Source organism: Atractosteus spatula, chromosome 16, assembly GCF_055471065.1.
Source record: "Atractosteus spatula isolate fAtrSpa1 chromosome 16, fAtrSpa1.hap1, whole genome shotgun sequence".
NCBI classification, from domain to species: domain Eukaryota; kingdom Metazoa; phylum Chordata; class Actinopteri; order Semionotiformes; family Lepisosteidae; genus Atractosteus; species Atractosteus spatula.
The window spans coordinates 4,295,140-4,311,571 of record NC_142721.1 but is presented as its reverse complement, the minus strand read 5'-3'; the positions used below and the strand labels follow the sequence as shown (position 1 = coordinate 4,311,571).

General features: G+C 41.1%; 1 protein-coding gene across 5 annotated transcripts in view; it reads right to left on the bottom strand.

Moving 5' to 3' along the window:
* Positions 1-16,432, bottom strand: part of osbpl5 (oxysterol binding protein-like 5) — a 77,955-nt gene that overhangs the window by 7,616 nt on the left and 53,907 nt on the right. For all 5 annotated transcript variants that reach the window (XM_088934695.1, XM_088934697.1, XM_088934696.1 and 2 more), the window contains 11 exons: positions 14,875-14,948; positions 11,170-11,250; positions 9,733-9,834; positions 8,607-8,810; positions 8,158-8,242; positions 7,723-7,888; positions 3,243-3,462; positions 2,600-2,784; positions 2,027-2,108; positions 737-835; positions 62-158 (listed from right to left, as the gene is read on the bottom strand). In XM_088934695.1, coding sequence (XP_088790821.1) covers positions 62-158; positions 737-835; positions 2,027-2,108; positions 2,600-2,784; positions 3,243-3,462; positions 7,723-7,888; positions 8,158-8,242; positions 8,607-8,810; positions 9,733-9,834; positions 11,170-11,250; positions 14,875-14,948 — 1,395 coding nt within the window. The remainder of the gene's footprint in view (positions 1-61; positions 159-736; positions 836-2,026; positions 2,109-2,599; positions 2,785-3,242; positions 3,463-7,722; positions 7,889-8,157; positions 8,243-8,606; positions 8,811-9,732; positions 9,835-11,169; positions 11,251-14,874; positions 14,949-16,432) is intronic.

The following is a 16,432-nucleotide window of genomic DNA, read 5'->3' as shown; positions in this document are numbered from 1 at the left end:
GTGTTACACCACCGCCTTCTCCTCTGCCATGAGGAGGGGAAGAAGAAGAGGCACACCGTACCATAGAACTTGGATTTCGCCAGGATGCTTCCGTTGATGCAGAACCCGTCCTTCTTGTTGCAGACGTAGAAGGCGGACACTGGGGGGTGATGGGAAACCTAGACGGAACATTAAAAAACGCTGCCTACTGTTTTGTGGAACAATACAAGTATTTTTACAGTTATGAGATAGGACAGAGAGAGGGTTGAAGGACAACCTGCACAACAAAATTCTCACGGGCAACTATTTATCATAAAGCAACGTACATTTAAATCAGCTTATCTTCTTTGGTCTTCTTTGGAGGGTCCAGGGAAATCAACTGGGAAATAAGCTGAGATGAACCAGAACTCAAAGCCGCCTTCATCCCAGCACAACATGAGATGCCTGCTAGTTTTACTGCACTACACGCTGGGCATCACTGAAAGACACCTTCCATGACTCGCTGCTTTCTAATCTGTACTGGTTAGTTCCCACTACCTCTCCCTTTTTACCGTTACAGTCTTTCCTTCTGCAGGAAGCAGATCTGCTGCCCATCACCTCTGGGCTGGTGTGCCAGTAAAACTACTTTATTTACGATACCTCTTCCATATTATATGTCATACATATTATATACTGTATGAACAGTCACACAACATGAGAATTCAAAAGTATCTAGAGACTTAACTCAGCTTTTTGTACATTCAGGGGGACGTCTCACCTGTTCTGCAATATAGAAGGTGCAGCTGTTGGTCTGGGGGTGGAGCCAGCAGCAGCGGAATGTCTCCCCGAGAATGGGGTTGTACGGCTTCTTCAGTCCCTGTCGTGCACAGAGAGCAAAGACCCGTGAGAGCTGGCGAAGTCTCAGGGACTACAGATGTGAAAGCTTTTAAAGATGTCATGTTTAAAAGAAGAGTGGTCAGCATTGCTGTCTTGCAGGCCAGTGCCCTGGGTTCAGTTCCAGACCTGCGGTGCTATCTGCATGGAGTTTGTATATTCTCCCTGTGTTTGCATGGCTTTCCTCCAGTTGCTCTGGTTTCCTCCCTCTAAAGACATAGTCAAGTTAATCAGCCCAAGGTGTGAGTGTGTGTATGTCTGTGTATCTGCCCTGCAATAATCTGTAACCTGCTCCTGTAACTCCTGTTCATTTAACAGTGAACAAGGTAACTGGAGAGAAGGGTGACAATGGGTGTTAAGTGTGAATTCTGCTGGACTGGACTAGTCAAACAGGGGAAAGCCTGTTTCACCTAGTGCGTTTGGACAAAAGGGCTTCTTAACTTAATCTGAATCAGTACAGATAACTACATGAACTCAGGATGTGAAGATGAAATCTGAAACAAGGAATTCAAGTGTAGCACCTCATGCCTCTTCCCCTCTTTACAATGAATGGAAGACAAACCTGTTAAAGGGTTATACTGCATGAAACTGCAATTCGTAATAGGACCTTAGACTGAGCCTTAGAATAAGTCCACCGGCAAAATGGTTCGCTCTTAAGAGAAGGCACATTCAAAGCCAATAAATATTTATAAATCAATAAGTATATAGTAAATCAATACTATAAAACGACTGAAGTGGCTGTTAACAGCCCCTATCCATAAGAATAAGATTTGCTTAAAATCTTTATGTCTGGCTTTTTACAAGGCATCGTTTTATTTCCAAGTAGGTAGCTGCGTTAGCTGCAAGTGAACAAGTAAAGTTTATTCCATGCTGAAAATAAAAGAAAGGAGAGACAATGTTACAGCTGTGGAGCTTTCTTCTGGTGTGGTACCTTCAAGTGTTGCTCCACAGCCAAAACATTGTGTCCCTTTTCTTTTCTTTACAGCATGGAATAAACCTTTACTTGTTCCTTTTCATCAATTTATTTCCTCACAGAATACGAAATGTTCTGCATGCTTTAATACTTTAATAAAAGAAATCTGATGTTAGGAAGCCCAGTTAATGACACAACATAGTGAGGATATAATCTTGAAAACTGCAGGGATTCCAAGGTACATTTGGTTCTGGATCTTACCTTTGGCTTCTTATAAAAGCCAGACAGATACCACCGCAGGACCTGCTTCATCCTACAGTAGGGGCTCTCTTCTGTGACAGCTCTGAGGGAAGGAGACATCAGGCCTGTTAATCTATCTGACTATCCTTAGTAGTCAGATAGATTAACAGGCCTTAAAACTAAATGTGCGTCGCACTACGTGTAAGGTGTGACGCACATTTAGTTTTTGAACGATGTTACTGTAAAAATGTAGGGTAGTTTAAAAGACAGTGACCTATAGGTGTCCCGAAAGAAATCAAATCCCGCAGGACCTTGCAGGCCACTCCAGCGCACTTGATGGGTCTCTTTAAATCACCAACATCAGAGAACTGGTAAAACCTGTTCAACTGGTTCAGTTAACTAATAGTGAGCACAACGTGGTAATTAAGAGCCGAGCCAGAATGAGAACATTGAGCACAAGCCTTCCAGGACATCTGGGAAACCTCAGAGTGGTTTTATATATCAACAGCGAAATAGAACTGTCCTGTCCCAGAGGTTACAAACATTTGCAGATCTGGCATGGGTCCAGGGCAGGGGGAGAGCTGGAGTGCTTACTGGGACAGGAAGTCGGCGTGGTAGTAGTAGTCGGAAAGCTTGTCCAGGAAGGAGCGGGGCTCCAGAATGAATGTGGGCAGGACGACACGGGACAGGTCCATCCCGGGGCGCAGCTGCTTCAGGAGGGTCCAGATCAGGCCCTTGTGCTCCTCCGAAACAGTCTCGGTCTGGGAGGCCTCCCCTGCCTGCACGAGAGAAGGGGCAGCACAGTCTGTCAGCAGAGCCTGGCAGAGCTCCACCTAATCCCGGAGGGCTGCAGGGTCCCCCGAGTCTCGGCCCACTTTATTTCACTGGGAGACTTTTGTAGTTGGCTTTTCTTTTCTAAACACAGTTTACAGTATATTTACAAAAAGGGCATTTATACGAAGAGATATTAAAATGTAACAAATGGGAAATAATAGTATTTGTGCATTTGTAATGCCTCCCGGTATATTTTTTGTCTGATATGTTAAAGTGAAAGTTAACAGGAAAGAACGGATAGATTTGACAATAAAATATGTCATCAAAGTCAAAACCACTAGTTTTATGGTAAATAATCACTACAGTTTTTTGTAAATATCTACTGCTACTAATATAGTACTACTATAATCTAGTTATACAAAACTACATAAACAAACATGGGCATTATCATTATTCGGTTTACCTCTGCCATCTCCTCCTGGGGCTGTTCAACATAAGCAGTGGCCTGAAGGCCGGGGGACAGGTCTCCCAGCGTGTCTGACTGGTCTGTGTCACTCTCTTCCGTCAGCCTCTGCCCATTCTCATTAGCCCCAGTGTCTGACTCCTCGTGAGCCTCCCTCTCTGACTTGTCAGAATAGCCATCGTTCTCCATGTGGTGATTTTCCAGCATTGACTCATTCAACCTTTCAAAAGTAAAAAGCAAACAAATACGTGAAACACCATCTTGGTGCAGAAAGTACACAGGTTGTCGTCTGGCATTTCTAATCTGTGTCTGCATTTCAGCTTGCAATTCCCTCAATAATTCATCAGCATGAGCAAGGGCGGCCTTTAGAGAACTTGTGTCCTGTCATGTCTCATCTGTCTTTCAGATGCCTCGGCAGATTCTCCAACTGTGGCCAGTGATGGTAGAAGAACAGGATTTTAACTCAGTTGGATCCTACCTGTTGAGAAAACAACCGCATCAGGAGCTGATCTGCTCCAAATACAGTACTTTTCTCTCCCTAAGTAACTTTACATATGGCAAAACCAAATACGTTCACTCATAAAGTCAGTTCTGACAAAAATCTCCTTCCACACCTTAAAATGTTTGTTTATACTCATGATCACTATTAGGATTAGAAAAAAAACATGCTCTGTATCTGCAAAGCACTGTACTGTACTTTTAGAACCAGCTGTATTTCTAGCTTCAGTTGGAACTCTACGATTATACTGACCAAAGCATTATTACATCATGTACCTGTCAGAACACACCCCACAGTACAATAAAGGTTTAAGCAACAACACCATCATCCAGTACTCTCTTTATTAACCATGACACAATCCTGAAGACATCATTAAAGCCATTCATAATCAATTACTACCTTCATAACTTAATCATAATTTTAGGTTTCATAGATGTCTTTTTCCATCTATAGCAGAAATGTTGCTAGGCTTTATGCAATTGTTATCCTTTTTTAAAATAAATTCAATAGCATAACCAATAATTATATAGTTGTATGCAATACACAAGAGATAACCTACTGCTTGTGAAAGCTTGTGAATTAATATATATAAAGGTAAAACCTGAAAAAGTACAGTAAAAATACAGAACATCAGCTTTTATTTCTGGATATTCTAGTGCATACATGTTAAACCATGTTAGAACAAAAATGTTTTTGTGTTAAATCTCCCCCAGATTCAGTTCAGAATAAGTGTGGGCACAAATTAAAACAAAGTAAATTAACCTAATGTAACATTAGTATTTGGTCGCATGCAATGACTGCTTCACGTCTGTGACCCATCGACATCACAAAACTCTTGATATTTTCCATTAACATGCTTTGCCAGGCCTTAACTGCTCCCACTTACAGCTGTTGCTTGTTTGTGGGGTTTTCTCACATTAGGTTCCTGTTCAACAAGTAAAATGCATATTTAATAGGTTTCAAATCAGGAATTTTGACTTGGTCAGTTCAGGTTTCCACTTCATTCTGGTGAACTCCTTGGTTCAGTGTACTGTATGTCTTTCCTTGCTGCAGGGTGAACTGCTGTCCAGCAGGTTTGGAGGCATTTTTCTGCCCAAGCCATGACACTACCTCCACCAAGCTTCACAGATGAGGTAGTGAGTTGTCCTCTCTTTCTCTGCTCTTTTGCCTTTACATCACTTTAATAAAGATTAATCTTCATCTCATAAAACTTTGTTTTAATTGTAATTTTCTTTACTCTCCTCTTCACAATTCCTTGCTTTTCCATCAGAGAAGCAGACCCAAATAGTCAACTCCAAAGACTGGGACCAGGGCTATACATTCACAGCACTTATAAGTTTTCACAACTAATGGACATGGAACACCCAAATAACTGGAAACACCTATCAGCCATTTGTCCCAATACTTACGCTCACCTGAAGTGGGGTATTGACCACAACAATTCGCATTGTTCTAATGTAGCTAAACGTGCATGCAAAATAATAGCAAGAAAAAAAATCTGTGGTTTTATGCTTCTGCCTCATATTAATCTTTTGATCTGAAATACAAATTACATTAATGCACAGCAAAATTTACAAGTCACTTCACTATATATATAAAGCTATCAAATTGTATTAATAAGAAATCAGATGAATTAATTGCTCAAAAATAAAATAAAATTGTATGTTATATGTGAGTGTTTGCAGATCATTTATTTAGTGGTGACAACAGGTGCATTAATTGCATGTCCTAACAAAGGTTTCCTAAGAATTCTCCATGTCGCTTCCTTTCTTATCCCTCCGCATGAAAAGTAACAAATGTGTTCAAATTTGACAAAATAGCAAAGAAAGGTCTAGAGGCAATCTCAGCTGAGCACAGTAAAGAAAAGAATCAAATCTCCTTCAAATGTTAAATATCAATTCTCCCAAGGTCACATGTACAGTACTAGATGTTCCATTTCACGCTGTAAATCAAATTTTTTTTTACCATACCCTAACCAACCATATCATTCAACCCTGAAATCTTTGTTACTGTCGTCCTTTAAATATTTTAGTAGATACAAAAGCTGTCACTACAACCTGTAATTACCTTCACAGGAAAGGGCATGTTCAAATCCAGCACGTTTTGTCACCTGCTTTGTTGTGTACACCACAACAGAAATGCTTTGTGCTGTCTGTTTTTCAAGAAAGCCAGTTTTTTAAAAACATGTTGAAGCTCCTGATCTGAACAATATCAGCCATGAATCTGATATACTGTATGCCTTGCATTTAAAAAAAAAACAACAAACATGCCAGCACATACTGCTTCACAGCTTTGTCGCCAGAACAAACAAAAATCTCATGCATCACTGATAACTGTCAATTCTTACCTCAGAAACAATACTAATTCCAACAGCAGTCTGACAAAAGCTTATATGAAAAGCAGGAACACCAAAAGGAGGGAATTTCTTTTCATGTATTATTTGTGATATAATATTTAGAAGAGCAAGGATACCATAGCCATTTTCCTTCTCTCAGCCTCTTTTGTGTGTGAAAGGCTGTTACTTGTGTACAGTCCACATTCCCAGCCCTTCCTGCTTTAATGTGTACCACATGACAGCTGAGAGCAGGAGCCAATGGCTGGGTGGACTGCAGTCGTACGTAGCTGATAACAGAGCAGCTCTGTTACAGAGCTGGGTGACTGCTGTATTTCTGGAAGACCAATCTGAGTAGCAGTCATATCACGCACACAAGCTACAGGAATAACACAGCAAATCTTACAGGTTAAAGATAAGGGAAAAATATGAAGGAGATGTTTTACTTACATTTATAATGTGTTATTGTCTTTCAGTTATTTATATGTATATTTCAGTATATGACACTAAGGTATTTAGTAAATAAACTAGACAGATTATTATTAACCTCAATTTAGAATGGCAGGATATATTTGCCAAGATTGAAACATTTATTACAATCAAAGAACCTTCTGATTTGACTATTAAATTGGTTAACTCTTTGTATTACCACATAAAAAACAACTGAACACTATCACTGTCTGTAAACAACTGTCAGTCTGTCACTTGCCTAAGACCGTTTGTTTCACTTGGTAATTAAAAGAACTGCACTCTTCAAATGCAGGTCTAAAAACAAAAGAGAAAGTTATAAATCCTGATCAGACAACAACATTATTGTGGTACTGTAAATTTAAAATAATAAAATTTTACTTTTTTTAAACGGACACACATTAGACTGGCTGAAACTAAAACTGACAACAACGTTTTTCTAATACTGCACAAGCAAAAGACCAGTGAAGGATGAACTATTATCTAATGCCTATTAATTGAGCACAGTAAATGTCAAATACACTGAATTCCGCTATTTGTGCTGCTATTCATTATGAATTAACTCAATACAAACGAAACCCACTCTAGACATTTTACAGGAAATAGAGGTGCTTAAGATACACAAATCAACTGGCCTGTGATATAAACTGAAAAGTGCCAAGTGTAAATGAAAGGGTTCTAAAATTATACAACGCACTAGTAAAACCTAATCTACAGTAGAAGTTGCAAAAAGATAGTTGTGCTGTAAGCAGTTCAATGACATGGAAGGTTTATTGTTTTAAAAGGTGTGATACTTCAGGCAGGTTTGCACAGGTTTGATAGTTTTGCATTAAAAATAATCAAAACACTAATGAAGTGAGCCCAGGGATAAATAACTTCAAGGTGATCAATTACTTGGGGCCTGAGGTCACAAGTAGAAACTAAGACCAGTGCATTCAGAACTGAAAATAGGTGACATGTTTTTACAACAGCCATGTCGCTACACAGCGCACTGGTATCCTTCATGAAATGGCTGTATTCTGTCATTTATGATGAGGCCTGAAACAAGTCTTGTTTACAAGCTTTCTTATATTCGTTCTCTTTCTTTGAAGTAACCAGCTATTGTGCTTCAAGAGATCTGGCTTGAATCAGAACTATACAGGGAGTCGGTGTCTGTCGGGCTCAGGCAGGGCTCCACTTACTGGAAGAGCTCGTGTTCGTACAGGGTGGAAGACTGCAGCAGGCCGAGGATGTGGGAAGACTCGGAGGAGAAGCTCAGGTCCCCATCACGGCTGGCTTTGGAAGCGGTGAGCTGGTAGAGACTGGAGCAGCTCAGGGCCAACTCTAGAGCATCCATCCAGCAGCGACCTGCACAGCACGGCACGCAGATGCGCGGGGGGGGGGGGGGGATACAGTCAGCGCTTGCGTCACACTGCTCCCCTCGTAAGCAAGCACAGACACGGTAATCCAACACACAGTCGCACACTCATACAGAACCAGAATTTCCACACTGCTTGTTATAAGCTACACCTCGACTCCGCCACACACACTGGCAGTAATAAAACCCCCACTGCTTCCAAAGTAGCTTTTGATGAAGCGCAGAGATAAGGATTAAAATAAAACGGAGACTGGCTCACCGTCAGACTCTGACACAGCTCTGAAGATCAGGTAGCTGCTGGGGAGGGGCTGGGTGATGGAACCCACATTCTCTCCTCTGGGACCCTGCAATAGAAGACATAGAAGTCACTGCTCAGTATTACTGCCAGAAAAAAACTACTCCTTGTAACCTTACACGGTAATTATAAGACATTGTTAGACTAATAAAAATCTAGCACTTATTTTTATACTGTCCAATGCTCTATATTTCAAACATCAACGATGTACTGACCAGCAAGAGGCCCCAGGGATAGAACAAACAGACACACAGAAACAGACAGAAGCACATATACTTTTGTTATGCAAAAGAACATTGTTTTGTGGAAAACATTACAGTTTACAGAAGAGCATGAAAGAGGCCACAAGTGTACAAAGACTTGACACTTCTGTTGGTTCCTAAAGCGCCCAGTCCTTTCACCTCCAGCCTCACCTTCATGGCCCAGATGGACTTGTCCAGGGGGTGGTAGAGTTTGAAGCAGAAGCCGTCCTTCTTGGAGGGCCTCTCGATGATCTTGCAGGCATTGAGAAGAATTGTCCCCACCCAGTGATCCACCTTTGGGGTCTTGTAGATGAGGAGAACTCCAGGCTTCAGCACACACCACAGCTTGGTCCAGCTCTTCAGTGTGCCACGGATCTGCGGGACAAGCAGAAGAGCTCCTTTCATTTTCTGCTCTGCAGTGAAATCTTCTCTGAATGAGTATGGCATTCTCTCCAGACCAAGTCTGGTTGGCCTACTTTGTACTGCTTCCAGAGCAGCAGTTCCCAACCTTCCTGATGGTGCTGACCCCTTTTCTTTACCAAACATTTAATGGATCACCGTGTGCTACTAGTTGCGTTGTTGTTAAATATGGATTTTAATGTAATAACAATAAAACCATCCACCCACGGTAAACATTCATAACATGCACACTTTAAATTGTGAAGTTCTTATTCATGACCTCAACTAATATCTGGAAATCATAGCAGTGCAAGTGGGAACATGTGTACTGTATATTGAGTAACATAAGGAAATAGTCTTTGAAGTAAGTGAAACAACATAAGCTATCACCTATTCGATAATGGAAATATAGATTCTCGCATCTGTATGCAATACCCTACATTTTTTACATTAAGTCCAGTTGTCTTTCAATGTCTGATTTTTTGTTGTTGGCACTACTGATATGGTATTTGCAACTCAATCTATCTTTTATCTTTTATCCTCTACAAATCTGACAAGACCCTACTCTGTTGATATAGACTAAGAAGAACAGTGGTCCTCCTCTAGCAACCTCACTTCGGTCTGAGGTAAAGTCCTCGTCATCTTCACATGACCAAAATCTTTATCCAATTGGGATTCCGACAGGTTTTACTTGTGAGAATGAGTCAAAATTTTTCATAAACATAACATTCTGTGAATCCTAAGGATATTGAACACTTTACTGCTTTATAATAATTCACCCACCTTGATATAAGAGTATCTGGGTCAGCGGTGAAAGGCAGTGATGAAAGGAGGAGGGTTACAGTATGGTGTGTTGTGTGGTCAGTAGGAGTAAATCTTTAAGCCTCCACTCTCCTACCTTAAGCCAGCTGGCCATGATGACAACACTGGGGTCCTTCAGAGCGCTGAACAGTTCCTTCGCCGCCCTCTTCTTCTCTTGTCTGTAGTTTTTCTTCTGGACCTGCAGGTCCAACACAGGACAAGGGCTGAAACAGCTGACAGCAGTCTCCTGACCTGCAGGATCTACACCGAGTCCTGGTTCTCCACAATGAATTAAACTGCATCTGAGCTCCTAATCGCCACACTAAATCAGTTATTGATTTGAAATGCCCACATTATCACTGCTCTCAGCTAATTAGCCTGTCATGATTTTCTGTTTCATATAAACCCCATGGTAATCACAGCCATCCAGGAGCAGGAGGTAATCCCACTGATGAAATACTGGAGCTTGCAGTACAAAATCATCAATCATCTCTACCTTTAACACTCAGTTTTGGGTTTGCCTAATGATATTCAAGTCGATTGCCCACTGTAACACCATCCCAAGAACCATATTGGTAAAACACCTCCTACAACAGATTGACAGAAAAAGAAAAAACAAATCTTCTAATGTCTCAAAAGAATCATATGGCAATCTGTGAAGTAAATTCTCAGACCGGACAGAAGTCGTGTGACATGTCTCACCTCATGGGGGCATTGCTGAAAATACAATGGTGGGCTTGCTTTCTGTCCATGATTTTGTTTAATCGTTATTTATAAACAACAAAATAAAAAAAAGAAAATAAACTACATAATTGCCACGTACACAATAAGCAATACCTTATACCTTCTGTATAGCACTTTTTTTACATGTGATTTCACATTTTGAAAGGAACTACAGTATAATGTCCTGCAGTTAATACTGATGACATTTCAAGGACCTCATTCACAAATAATTCTTATGTGCTAAGGTTCACATTATCCATAGGCTTGTCACAGGGAAATCTTTTGAGAATGCGTATCTATGTCTATGATACCATGGTACGGGCACTAGGTGGAGCCATAGTCAAAACTACCACACAAATCAATCCAGATTAGTTTAACCTACAATGGATGGGTTGTTTTCACAGGGTTAAAAATCCAGTGCTGTACAGTAAAATGCCAGTCCAAATGAAGCTGATGTATTATATTGACATTTTGATAGACTGTTCACGCTATTCCGTATTACTATCTATCAGGCTGATGTTCCTGCCAGTCCTTAACAATCAGATTTCAATTCTTACAGCAGGATGGTGGAGATTCACCTTGAAAATGCTGGTCTTTAAATGGGAAATTAGTGACTGCATAAACTAGCTCCTCTTTACACAAACACTTGGTTGTTGCGATTTCCTCTTCTGGCTCTCCATAGAATCTGCAATCGCAACTCCTTTTCATTAGCGTCTGTGGCTAAATGAGGATTCTCGGCTTGGTCTGAGAGCCTTTCCACTCTGTCCCGTCTCTGTGTCTGGCCTGCCCCCCTGCCCTCAGGAGTGCCTACCTTCAGAGACTCTTTCTTGGCCAGCCTCTCTGTGGGGGAGGTGCATTCCTTGTCATGGCCATTGAAGACCTTCGACTCAGCCTGAGAGGCAGTGAGAGAGGCAGAAAAGAGAGCAGAGCAGATGACTGTGAGGTACGTTAATGTCTGAAAACGTTGCATTATTAATTGTACTTGCTTTGGCAACACTGGAATTCATTAGTCATACCAATAAAGCCCTTTGAATTTGAATTTTCTGGTCTGCACCTTTTAGCCTGCTTTAAATCTTTAATTAGAGGGACTTAATAACTAAGTATAAAACCTGTGAAGCCTTTGTTACATGAATTGATGCAAAGGACTGTGAACAGTACTATTCTTTTTTTGCACTCTACAGCACACCATGTTTATCTAGGTCATATCAGTTTTAACATGGAAATTCCCCTAATGTTTTAAGAGCTCTGGTCATTTAGGAACTGAGCTGCTTAACCCTGTTTCACGTTGCCGTGTGATGCGCTGTTTTGCATTGCTCTGGGGAAATACTAGAGAACGCCAGTGCTTGTGCTCTGTCAGGGAGTAGAAAAGAGCTCAGAATCCTGCAGGAAACACAAGGATCGGTGCAGGTGTGCTGGGAAGGTCAGCATCCAGCCTTATGACATAAGATTCTCCTCATTGACATGCAAGACAGCTACACGCAGCTACTGTGGCTGCTGAGCACACCAGCCGAGCGCTCCAGCCATAAACCTGCAGATCCCTCACACTGCGAAGAGCGCCGCATGGAAATGTGCTGCTGTGTGCTTGAGGAAGAAGGACAGCAATGCGTACTTTAAACATTAATTAAGGTAAAAACGGAGTAATTTTGTGTCAACTGCTGAGCTTCCTAAAACGATATATTACAGAAATTAAACACCCAACAGTGCCTCAAAATGACCCTGCCCCTCTGTAATGCTATTCAACTACTGTATAGTCCAGCTTTCCAGTGGTTATTAGAACTGGTGTTCTTCCACAGTTAAGTATGCAGGGTTGGGCAGCATAATTCATTTTTCTCATAAGCAGGGAAAGGGATGTGGAAGGGGATATGATGCTTTAATTCATCAAGAGTCAATGCAGCAAAATTGATCGATGGCGGGATATGGCCAGGGCATCAGGGTCAACCGCAGAGCAAACAAGAATGGGTATAAACAGAGCAAATGACTTCCTTCTTCCAGAATTCACAATTAAAACTCTGACTCTAGTCAGACTGTCATAGTACTGTAATGTTTGCAAAGTTGTGTGTGTCTTCAGATTTATAGATTGATTGTTCACCAGCCCATTGGGTTGCTATTGCTAATAAAGTTCTGTGCAAGACGTTTCTTTCTCTATCATGACCAAGCCTCCATTTTAGGGGAAAAGGAGCCTGAAATGTATGCTCAGAAACACAAACCAGGCAAGATTTCCCATTTGTATTTCACCTTCATGGCTGCTTTGCTTTATTTCTGTATTGCACTCAGAAACATGCATGATTCAATTCGAGATTTTGCTGCAGACCACAGCAATCTTTTCAGATCAAGATATTCTGGTGCAGCATTTTCTTATTTTCACCTGAGTATACTATGTCCTACCTTGGAGGAACAAAGAGAAAACTAGATTTTTCTCTAAATGAATTGTCTTACTGTGACCGAGCAAAGGGCTTCATATTGATTCGCAGGGCTTATCTTTCTGCTGATCAAATGTTAGCTGATAATTTGGCATTGATTAGCCATGTGCACCATGTATCAGGAGAGGATCAAGCGCACTGACCCCTGTGAACACTCTCCCTTCCTTTGCCCCGATGAGATTACTCTCTGGATTCCAATTCAATTTCCTTTTCTCTAGTGACAGCTGTCAGAGCCAGCCTTCACAGTCTGAAAGGATTGATCATTTTGCACAGACACCTCACACTTCCAACAAGCCTACAGCAGCTCCCTTCCATCAGAGATGTCCACCCCAGGCTGGTTTATAAGTACACAAGCCACCTTCAGCACCCGCTAGTTCACCACTTAATTTCAAAGTCAACCTTTACCTCGCCCATTACTTCACAGCCTCAGTTAATAAAACACTGAAAAAGTTCAAGAAATGGCATGGGATAAAAATGGCATGGTTGTCTCGGTTCTTGCAGCACTGAGAAACAAAGAGGACAAGAGAATAAACCAGTAACTTTTCCATTTGGGGAAAACAGAGACCTGAGACCATGATTGTTCTACACCTTCATCTTTTTTAACATACAGTACTTCTCACACTTAAATAGACAAAAGATATATCTAATACTGTATATTTACCCTTAATCATTTTAGGACAAAACAAGAGAGAGGAGCTATTGCTTCTAGTGCAACTACTGTACAACATTATCAAATGTATCTTATATTACAGAGTTAGGTGATGGGTAAGAATAACTATAAAATATCTTGTGAATGATAGGAGCCTAAGAGCAATCCAAAATATCAGTTGTAGTCACAACAGCATTGGATACATTGTGGTAAAAGGCCTTACATGGTGTAGCCACACCTTGGACAGGATGCCAGTCCATTGCAGGGCACACACAGACTGACATACGCCAGAGCCAATTAACCTGCCAGTACGTCTTTGGACTGTGGGAGGAAATGGGAGCACCCGGAGCACCAGAGGCAGCACCCCTGCTCCAGAACTGACTGTAGGGCCTCAGCAAGGCAAGGTAGCAATGCTAACCCCCGCGCCACCGGGCCACCTTAACACGAAAACCCTTCCATTCCATTTGTTTACAGTACACAGGCATCTACATTTTGAAAAAGGAACTTAAACAAGTAATGCACAAGAGTGCTCCGCATGAGGTCAACATCACTGAAGCGTGCGAGAGAGAGTGCTCCACTCAGACTTGAGGCGTTTTCAATCGCACGGATGGCTCAGGTAAGCTCATGAACCCAACTTCAGCTTTCAAGAGCTGTGTAATCAAGACTGAGCACACGCTTCACAAAGACAACCCTACCGAACCACTGGCAGCGCTGCTGTAATTACCATTATTACTCATTCTGTGGAGGCGTGAGTTATACGAGAGAAGAGTGTTGATGAGCTTCTGCAATTTCAAGTGGAAGACTTTTTTTTTTCCCCATGGAAAGTGTCACACTGCCTGAAAAGTACCAAGGTGTGTCCGCTGAACCATGAGTCCATGTTCAAAGCTTATTTCCACTGCACAATGCACTCTTTCAAAAAAAAAAACAACTCCTACATTTGCAAAATAATAAGTGAAATATGAGAATAATTTATTTTCCCTTACCTGAATGGACTGTTACTAAATTTGGACACAGCAGTTTTTTAATTTACAGATGTGGGAAATACATTTTCCTACTGATTGAAAAGCTTCAAAAAATTCTCAGTTATCAACAGAATACCTAAACATTTGGTCTAAAAAATGGAAAAAAAGAATTAAGGATGGATATAGTAAACACTGTGTTTACTATAGCCATTCTGTGACATACACTGCAAGGCATTGTTCTGTGAGATATAGAAAGACGGCTGTCACAACAATGACAGGCTACCAACAAAGGCATCTGGGACCCTTCAATCTTACCTTGTTCAAGTAGTTTGGGCTCAGACTGCTAGCCAAAGTTCAAATGAAAGGTGCTTCTTTTCAAATATAGTGAAAACAAATTGTCCACCTTTGGATGTTGCAATAAAAAAGAATTATACTGTATGTCATCAATATTAAACAATAGCAAAGCATTGGAGTACGAGTATTACCTTGCTGTTGGGTGTCTGAGTGGGGCTGACATCGTCTCTCAGCACCGGCAAACCATTCCTCTCAGAATCGCTACCTGCCATGAAGCCACACAGAAATCTCTTTAGAGAAAGACAGGAAGAAATGAGTGGGCCACAACAACCCTTTTTTTCCTGCACAGAGAATAAAAGAGATCAAGAAGGGCAAAGCAAAGAATTTCCACATAACAACAGAGTTGTGACCCTTGATTTTGTGCAGAACTCAATCCTTCCCTAGCAATTAAGTTTCCAGACAGAACAATGGCAGCAACGAAAAACCCTAGAAATTCCCATCCGTCCACAACACTCTCTTCCCAGAACACAAAGTCCGGCAATCACAGAAATTATTGTGCTGTGAAGGAGCCAACCACAACTCTGAAAAACAAATTGATGACAATCAGCAACACAGAACAGGCTATGTGGTAGGCTTCTCACTGTGCCGCCTTGTTCAGCTGAAGCTCAACACTGTGTGATCAATGGTTTGCACTGTCAGATGTCTTATATATCGGCTGCTTCTCTGTCATGTCTCTGGCTCTATGCGATCTTGTTAAGGCCGAACATGACGTGCCAGTTGAAGAACAGTTTTGCCATCTCTTTGCAATTAGATGTCCCAATAAAGTGCCAAAGCAGTCGTGAAAAATAAATCCAATGGGATGTCTTGTGTCTCCTTGAGTCTAAGGAAAGATGAAATAAGATCTAATTTCTCGCTATATAACCATCCAGGGTGGATTTACAATAGAGACGACTGCAAACAGTACCGGTGTGAAGTAATAAAAGGAGCACCTTACAGTACAGTATATCAACAATATCGTTTACCTCCTATTTTAAACCATACTGTATTTGTTGCTATGTGGGTGATTCAAATTAATTTAATAGGATTCTCTCTTATGAGTTCTGCTCAGGAAGCTGAATGGCATCCTTATTTATTCTAACTAAAGCAGCTTCTTAGTAACAATATATCTAAAATAAATTTGAGCTGATATAACAATTAGCTAAAAAGTATAGTGGGGCACTGATTTATGGGCACTTTCCCAGCACACTTCTTCAACCTTCACCTCAATGAGGTTTACTTGAGGCTTCCTTCATACAAGAAGATAATCCTTCTACGGAAATGAGCAGGGCAGAGGTTCTGAGAGGAGCGACTGGTAAAAGTTGCAGGTTGAATGTCCAGACACTGTTGGCTTGAGGCTGGGCTACTGTATGTCAGTGGCTGACTGGCCCTCCCAAGTAGAAGCAGATAGCTGACTGGGGTTTCAGGCAGCTTATTTCTGGGGTTGGGTGGATTACAGTAAGTCAGCCAAGAATGCCTTACAGTATATCAGTGTTAAATCACTGTGTTTTGGGAACAGAAATGTTATTTATTTGTTCTGAAAACTTAGTTGGTTTTCTAGAAAATCGTAAGAGGGGACAGAACTGGACATGAAAGTGAAGGGCCTTGTTTTGTTTGAATGCTGTCTTACCGTTAATAATAATGATGAATAAACAATATGGTAATTTTCCAAAAGGATCACAAATAAAGAGATTTTAGTTAATAGCTTTTTTA